Source organism: Pteronotus mesoamericanus, unplaced genomic scaffold, assembly GCF_021234165.1.
Source record: "Pteronotus mesoamericanus isolate MK-2021 breed Mesoamerican mustached bat unplaced genomic scaffold, CSHL_Meso_final contig_502, whole genome shotgun sequence".
Taxonomy (NCBI): Eukaryota; Metazoa; Chordata; class Mammalia; order Chiroptera; family Mormoopidae; genus Pteronotus; species Pteronotus mesoamericanus.
Window position 1 is genome coordinate 165855 of NW_026555187.1, and position 12930 is coordinate 178784.

The window sequence follows — 12930 nt, forward strand, 5'->3', positions numbered from 1 at the left end:
TGCCCTCCTGTCTCCCCCCTCACCCTCTCACTTACATCTTTGTGAACAATAAACCAATATGCACAGGTTTTGGGATGAGTACTTGGGCCCATGTCGACCAGATGGTTTATTCAGTGTGTAAGAAATGAGAGAAAGGTCGCAACGGGGCCCACAAAGAAAAGCCCAGAGCTCTCCAGCACTTCCAGGGAGCCTGTGGGCCTGGCCTCTCCAGCCCCTCCCAATCCTCAGACCCAGAGAGGCAAGGATGAGACTGCAGACCAGCTTGGCAGTCCAGGGGTGGGGTGGCACCCACGAGGCCCTACACAGCAATGGAGCCGTCGCGGAAGTCCGTCCTCCCAATGAGGATGTTGACCACGACCGGGTGGCCATCTCGGCACTGCTGCTCGGCATCACGAAGCACCTTAACCACCTGATCCTCATTTTCCCGTGAGAGCAGCAAGCCCCGGGCCCCCAGACCCATGGCTGCTTTGTGATAATCTAAAAGGAGAGGTCAAGTCAGATGGTGGCAGGAACCCAGGCCACAATGCAACCAGCCCAAGGGAGGAACACCCAGCAGGGCCGGAAATAGCCTCCCCCATGCCAGGCCCCTTACCAGTGTAGGCCAGGCTACAGGCCACATTGCTGCCCAAACAGGGCACCTGCTCCCGAGAGATCTGGGTCCAGCCAGCATCATTCCCTATCAAGGCTATCACTGGAACCTGCAGGGAGAAGGCGAGGCCAGGCCACACCACTCAGCCCCCAGTGGACACAGAGATAGGTCCTCCACCAGACAAGCAACTCCCTCCCCAGCCCAGCCCTGATGACCTCTCCCAGAACCCCAGGCATCCCTGGGGCAGCCCGGTTACCTTGTGTCTGACAAAGGTGTCGAATTCGATGAGACTGTACCCAAAAGCTCCATCCCCAAACAGGCACCAGACCTGAGGTGGGACAGGAAATGGTCGGGGTAGCTCCCGGCCCAGAAGGCTGCAAGCCTCCTGCCTCTGGTGCCCTGACTCACCTCAGCATCTGGACGGCAGAGTTTGGCCCCAAGCGCAAATCCTGCACCAACCCCCAGAGTCCCAAAGGCCCCTAGGAGAACCAAGAGAAGGTGGGCATGAAAGGGCCTGAACGGTGCAAGCTCTCCCAGGGGTAGGCCCTTCCTTACCAGGATCGAGCCAGCGCAGGGGACCACGGGGCTGCACCAGATGAGCGGCAGTGCCCACGAAGTCCCCGCCGTCCACCACGAGAATCGAGTTGTCAGGCAGAGTTTCCTCCACCAGCTGCAGCACCCGCACTGGGTTCAGGTGCTGGGCTACAGGCATCATCGCCTTCTCCCTGCAACGGAACAACGTGGATCAGCAGGGCCAGCCACAGACCCTGCTGGGAAACCCACCACCCTCCGTGGCCACTCCACCGGGCCGCACCGAAAGGACTGCTCCTTCTGCTGGTTGGCTTGCCGAAGCTCCTCTGCCCAGTCTGAGGCCCAGGTCTGGCCCTGAAGGCCCTCCACCAGCTTCAGCATGAAGGAACCCACATCTCCTGGAGAGAGAAGAGGACACAGCTGCAGAGAGGTGGCCTCCTCCTGCCCTTCCCGCACCAGAGGCCCACAGACAGTAGGAAGCCAACAGCAGCCCTGGACCAGGAGGCATGGAGGCAGGATGGCGCGCTCCTTGGGCAAAATAGGCAAAACGCACACCAGAGCCTGCTGGAACCAGGTTAAGGCAGCCGGGATGAGGGGGAGGGCAAAGCCAGAGAAAAAAGATGTGGGGAGCACAAAGCAGATTAGGAACCCAAGCCAACGTCATCGCCTGCCTCCCCATCACCCCCCAGATCATGCAGTCCTAGCACCCCCTCCTCTGAAACATATCACTAAAACCACCTCCACCTGCCAAGCACGTCTCTCTGCAACCCAGGCATGCAGAGTACTTGTGAACAAATATACAAGCTGCTGCTGATGCACTTTTCATCTTCCCCATTCAGACATAATATTCTGGAGGCTCAGAGAAGCTGAGCTTCTCCTCCCTGTCCATCCCCAATCCAGGCCTTGTCATTTCTTAAATAACCCAGCCCGCTTTAACAGACCCCTTGACACTGCCTGGCCCCCTCCAACTTGCTGCCCACCAGCTCCTGCAGTAGAAAAGCACAAATGAAACAGGGCCAGTTCTCTGCTTGACAGAGTTCCTGTCACCTACACTACAAGAAAGTCAACATCCTTGGAAGGATGGTCAAAGCAGGGCTCCCAAAGCATGGGAGACGACTGGACAGGGGTAGGTAACAGAGGCCTCAGGGGCCACGGGGTGAGCTCTCTGTCCTAACAGCAGCAGGCAGCCTGAGACGGTTTGCAGCCAGGGGACATGATCACATGCACATTCTCAGGCCTTCCCTCTAGTGCACACCCACCATTTGTTCGTCCGGAAGCACCCATCGGTCTGAGGGCCCAATATGCATCTCTGGCTGACCAGGTGCCCCCTAGGGTAGAGTCCAGAACCCAGAGCCCAGCAGGAGCCAGGAGAGCAGGGTTCAGAAGGGGCACCCGCGTGGGGCAGTGGAGGCTCACCGTGCACGGCCTCCTGGGGTTTCCAGAACATGTCTGAGTTGATCAACATCTCTTTCCGGTTACGGTTGACAATGATGATCTTGCTGCTTTGGCTGAGGACTCGGCCATAAGATAGGCGGAAGTCACACACGATTCCTGGGGCGAGGGACAGGGGAACAGTGGATGGAGGGCCAGGGTCCTGGAGGGTATCCACTACCTAACTTAATCCACCACAGCAGAATTAATACAAAAGGGCATCCGTTCTTCACCTCTCCTTGGACCCATGCCACCTGCAATCACTTTGTAACTCCCCAGCCCTTGAACGTGGGCTGGCCTCGGGATGTGCTTTGGCCAGTAGAATGTGTCAGGAAGGCTGGCATGCTTTCCTGAGACCAGGCTTTAATAAACCTTTCGGCTTCCACTCCCTCTCTCTTCAATAACCTTGCTCCCCCAACCCTACATGTTTCTCATCCTCCACCAACTGACCCAGCCCAGGCCAGCCTGCGGGGTGATGAGGAATACGGAGGAGGAGGAGGTAGGGAAGAATGAGAACTCAGAATCCTGGCTGAGGCCATGCCAGCCCCGCTACAGCCCCAGCTGACCCCCAAGTATCTGAGCTAGCCCGGCCTGGGTCAGCACAGCTGCCCTGCTGCCCCCCGCCTCACTGACTGCAGACTCCTGAAAGAGCCCTGCCAAAACCAGAAACACTACCGCCCTACCTGTAGGTAGGTCTTGAAAAATAATAACTGCTTTTTAACGCACTGAGTGTGGGAATGGTTATTACACAGCAATAGCTAACTGATACAAGTATTATGTGTCTGAAAGGCTTCAAAGCACTTTATGTGAAAATGAGTATGCTGTACGTGTATGTGCTGTATAAAGTATAAATTCTGTGTAACACATACAGATGTAAATGCTGTGCAGAAGGTTCCACAGGGGGCCACTATCTGAGTGTCTTCCTTTGTGCAAAGCTGGGTCATACCACACAAGTGCAACGTGGCAAGAGTTTACCTGAATTTCAAATTCAGAGTTGTTCAAAACCCTTGAAAGGGAAACGGGTGAGGCCAGTGAGTACCAAACTAACAGGGGCAGGGACACAGGGTAAGGAGGGCCCTGGAGAGAGGGAAACGGGAGGGTGGGGAGGAGGCTGAGGCCCACCTGCCAGAAGGACTACGTCCGCCTTCTTCAGGGCGGCACTGCGGTTCTGCCGAATGTGGAGAGGGTGGTTTCGGCCCAGCAGCCCCCGTGCCATGCCGCCCAGGAAGCAGGGGACACCCAGGGTCTCCATGGCAGTCCTGCGGGTCCAGGTAAACAGAAGTGAGAGTGGCCAAGGGCCTGCCCACCACGGGACCAGGGACCAAGAAGGCGATAGGAAAGGCAGAGCTACGGCTCCTCACCGAAGCTTGTCGGCGGATGTCGGGGGCAGCAGGGCCTGGCTCCCCAGGAGCACAAGGGGCCTTTTGGCGCGGCTCAAGATCTCCACACAGCGCTGGACCTGGGGCGAGAGGCGGAGCTCAAAGAGCTGAGCCTGGGACACTATCAGTCCCCGGGGTCGGTGCCCCGATACTGACTAAAGGACAGGCGGTCCTGCCGGGTGGGGGTCCTTGACCAGGGAAGAGAGGCGATTTACCTGCTGGGGAGATGCCTGGGGGATGTCCAAAGGCAGGGGCCCCTCAGGTTGAGGCTCCCAGGCTCCTGCAAAGAGATTGGCCAGGTAATTCTCTAAGTACCTGCAGAGAGGAGAGGAAGGGGTGGTTACCAGAATTCACTGCTGGGTTTCCAGCAGCTGAAGGAGGAAAGGGGCCAGGAAGGAAGTAGGACAAGTACGGGGTCGTTGAGCAATGGCCGAGGGACAGACAAACCCCAGTGGCCAAGTCTCTAGTAGCCTGTTTCCCCTTGGAAGCTTCTGATGACAGCCCAAACCTGACACTAGACCCTCAGAAAAGAGTGACAGGCATGAGTGCCAGGATCGGGGCCCTAGCTGCAGGGTCAGGCGGAGATGGCTCTGCTGGTTCCTAACTGTGTGACTTTGGGCAAGTGGCAACCTTTCTGAGCATCTTGCTCCATAAAATGTAAAAGGGAACCCCCCTCCCAAGGTTCAGTGATCTATTCATTCAGGATATTAAGCACTTTGCAAAAGCATGAGTGGGAGCTACTTCCTCTTTCTCTGGCTTCCGACGTGCCCTTTTCTGTCTCCTTACTCATGGGTCACAGGGCCCCGACTGTCCATGAAGCCCTGTGCAGGGCTCTGGACACACACAGATGAATCCTGCTCGGCCCTGCCCTCAAAAACGTCCAATCCAGCCACAAACAGGCATGTAGGTGTCGGCAGGGAGCAATCAGGACCAGAAGCTTCTGCTTCTCTTTGGAAGAGTCGAGACTGCAGAGAATGCGAAGAGGCCGAGAAAGGAACCACAGGGACCTCAACATGGAAAGAAACAGCAAAGCACTTCTGGTCAAGATGGTGGCAGAGGTCAACCTGGTTACTAGCCTTCTTGCATGACCACATCAAAATTACAACTAGCCCTGGCTGGTGTGGCTCAGTGGACTGAGTACCGACCTGAGAACCAGAGGGTTGCTGGTTCAATTCCCAATCAGGGCACATGCCTGGGTTGCAGGCCAGGCCCCAACTGGGGACGTGCAAGGCAACCACACATTGATCTTTCTCTCCCTCTCTGTCTCCCTCCCTCCCCCTCTCTCTAGAAATAAATAAATAAAATCTTTTTAAAAAAATTACAACTAAACTACAGAACAACTATCATTAAGCAGTGTCTGAAATCTGGCAGAATGGAAGTTCTACAGCTAGGGAATTAAAGAAGCCACACTGAAACTCGTAGAACCAGTGGAGATGCAAAACGGGCTGGTCCCACACCCACTTGTGGCAGATAAAAACTGGGAGGGATAGTACAGCTACAGAAGTCCCTCTGAGGAACAAGGGGTCCCAGCCCAGGGTTCCAGGGCTAGGAAGAGAAGTCTCCATAACTTCTAGCTGTAAAAACCAGCAGGGATTGTGGCTGAGGGAGCTGAGGGATTCTGGAGGCCAGGAAGTTCCTCTTAAAGGGCCCACACACAACTTACTCGAATTCATTTCCTCTGAGCTCCAGCACTGGGGCAGCAACTTAATAGACACCAGAGACATAAGGGGAACCATTAAATTGCCTGGCATCAGGGGTAGAGCTGGAGAGGCAGCCCTCTCCCAGACAGAAGCGCTGGCAGAGGCCATTGTTCCTTTGATGAGCCCTCCCCGAACAGAGCCGGCAGGCTGGTGCCGTATCTGAGACTTCATCACCCTGGCTCACATTGTTTGCCCTGCCCTGGTGACTCCCTGAGGCCCGGCCTCACCCAACTTTCAGGCCCTCCCAAGCTGTTTCCAGGGGCTTTTCCATACAAATGGCCTGTCTTGGCTAATGCCTCAGATTGTCCTAAAATCCCTCAGACAAGCAGCATCTGGCCTCAGCGAGCCCCGTACTTCGCACTGAGTGGCCCTCGGCCCAGCACTAGGGGCAGCCGGCCTTGGTTCACAGCTTGGCCTTATGTGATCACCTCTAAGCCCCCCACAAGTAGCAGCCATCTGCAGATCACTTTGTAGCTCATGCCAGGTGGCCCCAGCAGAACACAGGTGGCAGCTGACCTTGGCCTGCACCTCCTACCTGGGACCTCTGGGACATCTCCAAACATATCAACATCCAAATCATAAGGGTGCCAAAAGGAGAAGAGAGAGAACAAGACATTGAAAATCTATTTGAAAAAATCATGACAGAAAAATTCCCTAACTTAGTGAAGGAAATAGGCAGGTAAGTCCAGGAAGCACAGAGAGTCCCAAACAAGATGAACCCAAAGAGACCCACACCAAGATACACCATAATTAAAATGCAAAAGGTTAAAGACAGAGAAAGAATCTTAAAAGCAGCGGAAGAAAAGCAGCTGGTTACCTCCAAAGCAGTTCCCATAAGACTGTCAACTGATTTCTCAACAGAACCCTTGTATGCCAGACGGGATTGGCAGAAAATACTCAAAGTGATAAAAAACGAGGACCTTCAACTAAGATTACACTACCCATCAAAGCTATCATTTAGAATCAGAAGACAGAGAAAAGAACTTCCTGAACACAAAAAAGCTAAAGGAGTTCATCACCACCAAACCAGTATTATATGAAATGTTAAAGGGTCTTCTTTAAGAAGAAGGAAAAAAAGATAAAAAATATGAACAATAAAATGACAATAGATATTATCAACAATTGAATCTAAAAAAGAAAATAAACAAGCAGAACAGAAACAGACTCACAGATACTGAGAACATTTTGACAAGTGCCAGATGGGAGAGGGGTTGGAGGTTAAGTGACAAAGGTGAAGGGATTACGAAGTACAAACTGGGCCCTGGCTGGCGTGGCTCAGTGGACTGAGTGCGAACCTGCAAACCAAAGGGTTGTAGGTTCAATTCCCAGTGTAGGGCACATGCCTGGGTTGCGGGCCAGGTCCCTGGTAGGGGACGCACGAGAGGCAACCACACATTGATGTTTCTCTCCCTCTCTTTCTCCCTCCCTTCCCCTCTCTAAAAATAAATAAATAAATATAATCTTTAAAAATTAAAACAAAAAAAGGAGGACAAATTGGTTGTTACGGAATAGCCAGCAGACATAAAGAATAGCACAGGGAATATATGTAATATCACCCTAATAACTACGCGTGGTGCCAGATGGGGCTAAGATTCATCAGGATGATCACAGTACGTTACGTAACATCTAATCACTGGGGTGCACACCTAAAACTAATATAATAATGTATGTCAACTGTAACTGAAAGATGAAAAAAAATTGATCTAAAAGAAAGAAAAGGCAAGAGAAGAGCCAGCCTTGCAGGAGGCTGAGGAGGGAAGCCTGAGAGGCCAGGATCGGGGAGGGAACTGGAGGCCAGGGAGCCAAGAGGCTGTCACAGCCATGGAACAGGCCCACTTAAAGACTCTACCTCCCAGGCGTGGTAAACAGCCACTTCCTATGTGTCAGGACCCCGGACCCCCCTTCTCTATTTCTGGTTCCCTCACCATGTTGAAGGAAGGATAGGAGACACCTTGCCTTACAGCTGACATGACACTCGACTAAGCCCCGTTGTTATCTGAAGTAATAACAGGTAATTTTTTTATGCTTGAGCATTTGCCCTATCAAAATGAGGGGGTAGAAGGTGGAGTATCGATTCTCCCTCTGCCTGTTCCAGCCAGGCCCACCTCAGTGGTGACCAAAAATGGACCCTATCACACAGCTCCTCTCAAGCTGTGCCCCTTCTGTGACCCCTCTCTCTCCGCTCAACTGAAGGAGGTGCCCCTCAAACTCCTTAGCTCCTCTGAGAAAACCTTCAGGCTTGTCCCAGGCCAGCCCCGCTACCCTGATCTCTCTAAGATCCCGGCCACTTCCACTCAAAGCCCCAGAGTGAGCTGTGCCCATGTCATGGGCCTACAGGGACCCACTGTCCCTTTCACCAGGAACTCACATGTGATCCATCCCTATCTCTGCCTCCCACAGCCACTACCCAGGTCCAGGCCGCCATCGCCTCTCATCCCAGGACCACCACGCCTCCTCCCGGCTTCCCAGCGTCCGCCCGACCACAGTCCATTCTCCAACAGCAGCCAGAGGGAACAAATAAAAACCTGAATCAGGCTATCGCTCCCCTCTGATGAAGGCCCTGCAATGCTTCTCAAAGGATCTCAGATTAAAAACAAAACTGCGAGCACCCCTAGTGGGCCATGTTGGCTGCTCTAAACTCAGTGCCTGCCCCTCTCCCCTTTGCTCACCAGCTGCTGCCACACAAGCCACCCTGCCTTCCCAAACCACGTTAGTGTGTGTCTCAGGACATGTGCATGTGCTATACCCTCCACCTGGAAGGCTCTTCCCAGGATTGGTTTCTCTCAACTGATGTGCAAATCAATGAATGGGTCAAAGGAGGAATAAATGCTAGCAGGAGGTTGCAGGAGAAAGGGGAAGAGCATGGTGGGAGCGGAGCTACGCACCAAAAGACCAGTCGGCCCATAAGGCTCTTGGGCGGCTTGGCTGGCACCATCTCCTTCTGGACCATGTAGTAGGGATACAGCACATCGATGGGCAGCTCCACAAACACTGGGCCTGAAGGGGAAGGGAGGACACTGAGCCTGCCATGTCTCCCCAGCCCCCAGGCCCTCAAACCTTACCACTCCCCAGCCCTCTACCACCTACCCGGGGTGCCCGACTGGGCAACAGCCATTGCAGTCCTCAGGGTGGGCATGATGTCCCGCACCCTGCGCACAGAAGCACAGAACTTGCAGAGTGGCCGGAACAAGGACATCTGATCAATGGCCTGGAGGGCGCCCCGGTTCTGGTGGAGACAGGGGTTCAGGGGAGTAACCATGTGAGTGAGCCCTTTGAGCCTCCCTGAAGCCCCCGCCACCTCCTGAGGGCAGAGCACCTGCAGCAGAGTACTGGCGGCCCCACCCAGGAGCAGGACTGGGGACTGGGCTATCTGGGCGTTCTTCACTGCTGTCACTGTGTTGGTGAGTCCAGGGCCCGCCGTCACCGCCGCCACACCCACCGTCCCTAGAACACAGACTCCATCATGCTCTGCACCCATGCCCATCCTCCTGGCCATCCCCAAAAATCCCTGCCCCTCCAAGACCCCCCATATCAGCCCCCAGCCCTCACCGGTCAAGCGGGCCACAGCATCGGCAGCAAACACAGCCGTGACTTCATGGCGTGTGTCCACCACGCGGATGCCCAGCTTCTCACAGGCCACCAACAGTGGGGAAATATGCCCGCCGACTAGTGTGAAAAGGAACCGCACACCGTGGGCCCTCAGCACGGCAGCCACGTTCTCCCCACCGTGCCGGATGCTCTCCTTGTCCACCTGAGCCCATGAAGGGGAAGAACAAGACCATCAGGGACCAAGACAAGGACGCTGGGGCAGGTGCAAAGAGGGATGAGGAAGGAGGGACGAGGAAGGAGAGAGGGAGCAGGGTCGGAGGGCTGGGGAAAGCACGCCACCTTTCCAGGTCCTCACATCACTACAGGGGACCCTTGAACAACGCAGGGAGGGGTCAGGGGTGTTAACCCCCTGCACAGTCAAACGTTCACAGATAATTTTTGACTCCTCCAACACTTAGCTACAAATAGCCTGTTAACTGGAAGCCTTATCGATAATATAAACAGTTAACGAACACATATTTTGTAGATTACATGTAGTATATACTGCAGTCTTACAATAAAGCTAGGGAAAAAATGATGTTATTCAGAAAACGCTAAGGACAAGACATTAACTGTATTTTTTTAAAAATCAGCACATAAGTGGGCCCATGTTGGTCAAGGGTCAACTGTATATCCTCTTACAGCTAAGGGGACAAAGACCTGCCCAAGCAAGAGTCAAAGTCCCATGAAATCAACACCGTTAGGCACCCTGCTCCGTTAGACCGCCCACCTGGGGATGGCAGGGCAGTCAGGGAGCGGAGGGAAGCCTGCGTGTGGCTCTGCAACCCGCAGGGAAGGCTGGCCAAGAGCACAGGGCAGGGGTCATCGGCTCTGACTCCAGAACTGCCTGCCTCCAGGATAAGGGCTTGCTAGCCAGGCTGCTGACTGCAGCCTTCCAGGCTCCCTCCCACTTACTGAGCCAGGCCCAGTTGACAGGCTGCCAGCCACCAAGTGCCTGGCAGGGGGAGCAGCCTCCCGGCCCCAGCTTCCACACGGCCCGGGACACCAGAGGCCTTTGCTTTAAAGCTCCCCAAGTCCCCAAGGCCAGTGGCGCTCCTTCTGCCTAGATGAGGAAGGACTGGGAAGGGGTCAAGGTTGCTCCAGGCTATGAGAGGAAAGACGGGGGAAGGGATCTGGGGAAGCGGTCAATTTCGGAGAGAGGAGCCAAGTAGTTCAGAGCCAGGTCTGCGGGGTCAGCTCTTCCCCAAAGAGGTCATCTGAAATGAGCTACCACACAACCTCTCTGAGCCTCGGTTTTCTTTGAGGGAAATGCAGACAGAAACAAGGGCATCTATTCATGGATGTTGGGTACATGAGATAATCCCTCTGAAGCACTGAGCTCAGCAGAGAGCAACTGTCACGGCCACATCCTCTGGTGCTTGCCTTCGTAGCAGCAGCAATGACCCCAGCGTGTTCAGGAAGCACTGTTCTGTGAAAAGGACTCCAGCCCTCTAGGGAAGGAGGGTGTTGAATGTCCTGACAGCTGTAGCTTCCCCATTATCTCGTACAAAGCAAAGTCCAGGGCCCGCATGCTTGGCAATGAGGGCAGGGCCCTGCAAAGAATCTCCCCACAGTCCCTCGCGCCGGGAGGTCAATCCTCCTCTGGCTGCCCCCCAGCTCGCCTCCCATCGGTGTCCCCGCACCTTGTGCATCAACCGAGTAAAGAGCCCCAGTCGGTACGCGGCGCCCAGCACAGCAGCCACTAGCGTCCCACAGACCAGGGGGAGGATGGAGGAGAACGAGCTCCTCACAGGGGTAGCGGCCGTGGAGGTCTCCATAAGGTGACACCTAAAGGAGAAAGGGGAGTTCCAACGACCTGGACACAAATGACCCAGAAGGCGCGCCTGCTCTCCTACACTGAGGCCCAGCTACGTCTCTTCCCCGGAGTTTTTGCATGGCCACGCCCCTCACACAGCTAGGCTCGCGCCGAAGCCACACCCCTCAGGATTCAAGGCCCTGCCTCCCAAGAATCAAGCTACGCCTCTCGGGATGCAAACCAAGCCCCTTACAATGCTAGGCTCCCAAACTTACATCGCCACCACCCCAGAACTAGGCGACTACCAGAGCTTCAAAATAGTTCTTTTCCCCACTTACCTACTTCTCAATGGATCGAGAGCCCACCGGTCTTACGTCACTAAGAGCGATGAGACCACGCCCCCAGGTCGGCCTGCGCGACCCTCTTCTCCAGCCAGGCCCCGCCCCCGAGCAAAAGCCGGAGCCCTAATCTGACCCTGACCCCAAGCCGGGGGTGGAGGTGAGGCACCAGGCTGTTTCTCCAACCCCCGAGGTACTTCAACCTTCATCTACAAGGAAGGGCACTGACTCCAGAGGAATTCGGCGCCCTTCTTATCACGTGACACGGGAGTACGCCCTTACTCCATCCCCTACCGCAGCACTGGCCTGTTGTCCGGGCCTTGGCGCGTGCGTAGAGCCGTAGTCACGCCCCGGACACAGGTACCTCCCTTTCTCTCCTTTCATTGGCTCACACGGCAAGCCTCAGGCGCTTCTTACAGGAGGCCACGCCCATAGGCGTCGACCATTTGCCAAGACGCTCTCGGGCCCACCTTCCGTGGCCCTCCTTTGGCTGTACGTTGCTGGCCCTTGTGCTGGGTCTTCCGAATCGATTCCGCCTTCCGTGCCTTCCGTGCTGTACTAGAATGGGGTATTCACGTTGTCTGGGCGTGGAAGGTCACGAGCTGGCTGCCCGGGGTTCAGCATCTGGGGCCACTTCCCACACAAGGTCTGCCCCTCGCTCTAGCACCGGGTCCGGCCTCCTGGCCTACCGTAACCCGGCCGAGGCAGAGGCTCAGCCCCCTCGCCGGTAACACCGCTTCCGCTGTTGGCCCCACTTAACCTCTTGGGGTTTGGCTGTCCGAGTGCTGGGAAGTGAACGCTCCAAAATCCAGTAGTTCCTGCTTCCAGCTCTCCTTCCGCCGTATTCCAGCCGTCAGGCCTCGGGCATATGACCTCCCCAAATCATCTCCCCGTCAGTATGGGGAGTAATTCTGGCACTGAACGCCCTGATTCTTTCCCAGACAAATCCTGCCTTTTTATTTTTTTTCATAAGAGAGAGGGGAAGGGAGGGAGAAAGAGAGGGAGAGAAACATCGCTGTTTGTGAGATACATCCATCTGTAGCTTCTCGCACGCCCCCTAACTGGGGACCTGGCCTGCACCCCAGGCACCTGCCCTGACTGGGAATCGAGGGGGCGACCCTTTGGTTCGCAGGTTGGCACTCAATCCACTGACCCACACCAGCCAGGGCTGTTTCATGCACTTTTGACATATAATTCATTTAATCCTCACAACATCCCTGTAAGGGAGGTGTATTATCATTATCCTATTTTAGAGATGAGAAAACTGAAACACAGCGAGATTAAGGAACTCACCCAAGATCACAAGCTCATGGGTGAAAGAGGCAGAAAGTGAACTCAGGCAGTCCTGCCTGGGCCCCCAGGATGGAAGAACCTCAAGAGTGGGTACTGTGTTTCCACTATATGGCTTCCCCATCCCACCAAGGTGTAGTGTTTGGGGCCCACCCAGGGCCTCTTGTGCTCACATCAGACTTCACCCTACGTGAGACGGGGAGCCAGCGAGGATTTTGAACAGGCTAAGTTATACAAAGCATGCACGCAGTTGTTCATAGGGGCCTTATTTGTAATAGCCAAAAACTAGAAAAAACATGATGTCCTCGCATAGGTGAATGGTTAAACA

General features: G+C 54.9%; 1 protein-coding gene across 1 annotated transcript; it reads right to left on the reverse strand.

The window, feature by feature from the left end:
- Positions 1-88: 88 nt before the first annotated feature.
- Positions 89-11633, reverse strand: ILVBL (ilvB acetolactate synthase like). The gene is made up of 16 exons (XM_054578822.1): positions 11313-11633; positions 10862-11006; positions 9180-9381; positions 8947-9074; positions 8718-8856; positions 8516-8627; positions 4146-4245; positions 3913-4010; positions 3674-3810; positions 2537-2671; positions 1404-1518; positions 1145-1314; positions 998-1068; positions 846-917; positions 593-698; positions 89-477 (listed from the first exon to the last, which is right to left on the reverse strand). Exons 2-16 carry the CDS (start codon positions 10994-10996, stop codon positions 299-301), a joined length of 1899 nt encoding a protein of 632 aa, XP_054434797.1. The 5' UTR covers positions 10997-11006; positions 11313-11633; the 3' UTR covers positions 89-298.
- Between the last annotated feature and the right edge of the window lie 1297 nt (positions 11634-12930).

Excerpts from the sequence above, each read along its gene's own strand:
- ILVBL (XM_054578822.1), bottom strand. The coding sequence starts at position 10,996 with ATGGAGACCTCCACGGCCGCTACCCCTGTGAGGAGCTCGTTCTCCTCC. Across the intron at positions 9,075-9,179 it reads TGCTGTGGCCCGCTTGACCG|GGACGGTGGGTGTGGCGGCG; the intron begins GTGAGGGCTGGG and ends TCTGTGTTCTAG. Across the intron at positions 3,811-3,912 it reads ACATCCGCCGACAAGCTTCG|GACTGCCATGGAGACCCTGG; the intron begins GTGAGGAGCCGT and ends CTGGACCCGCAG.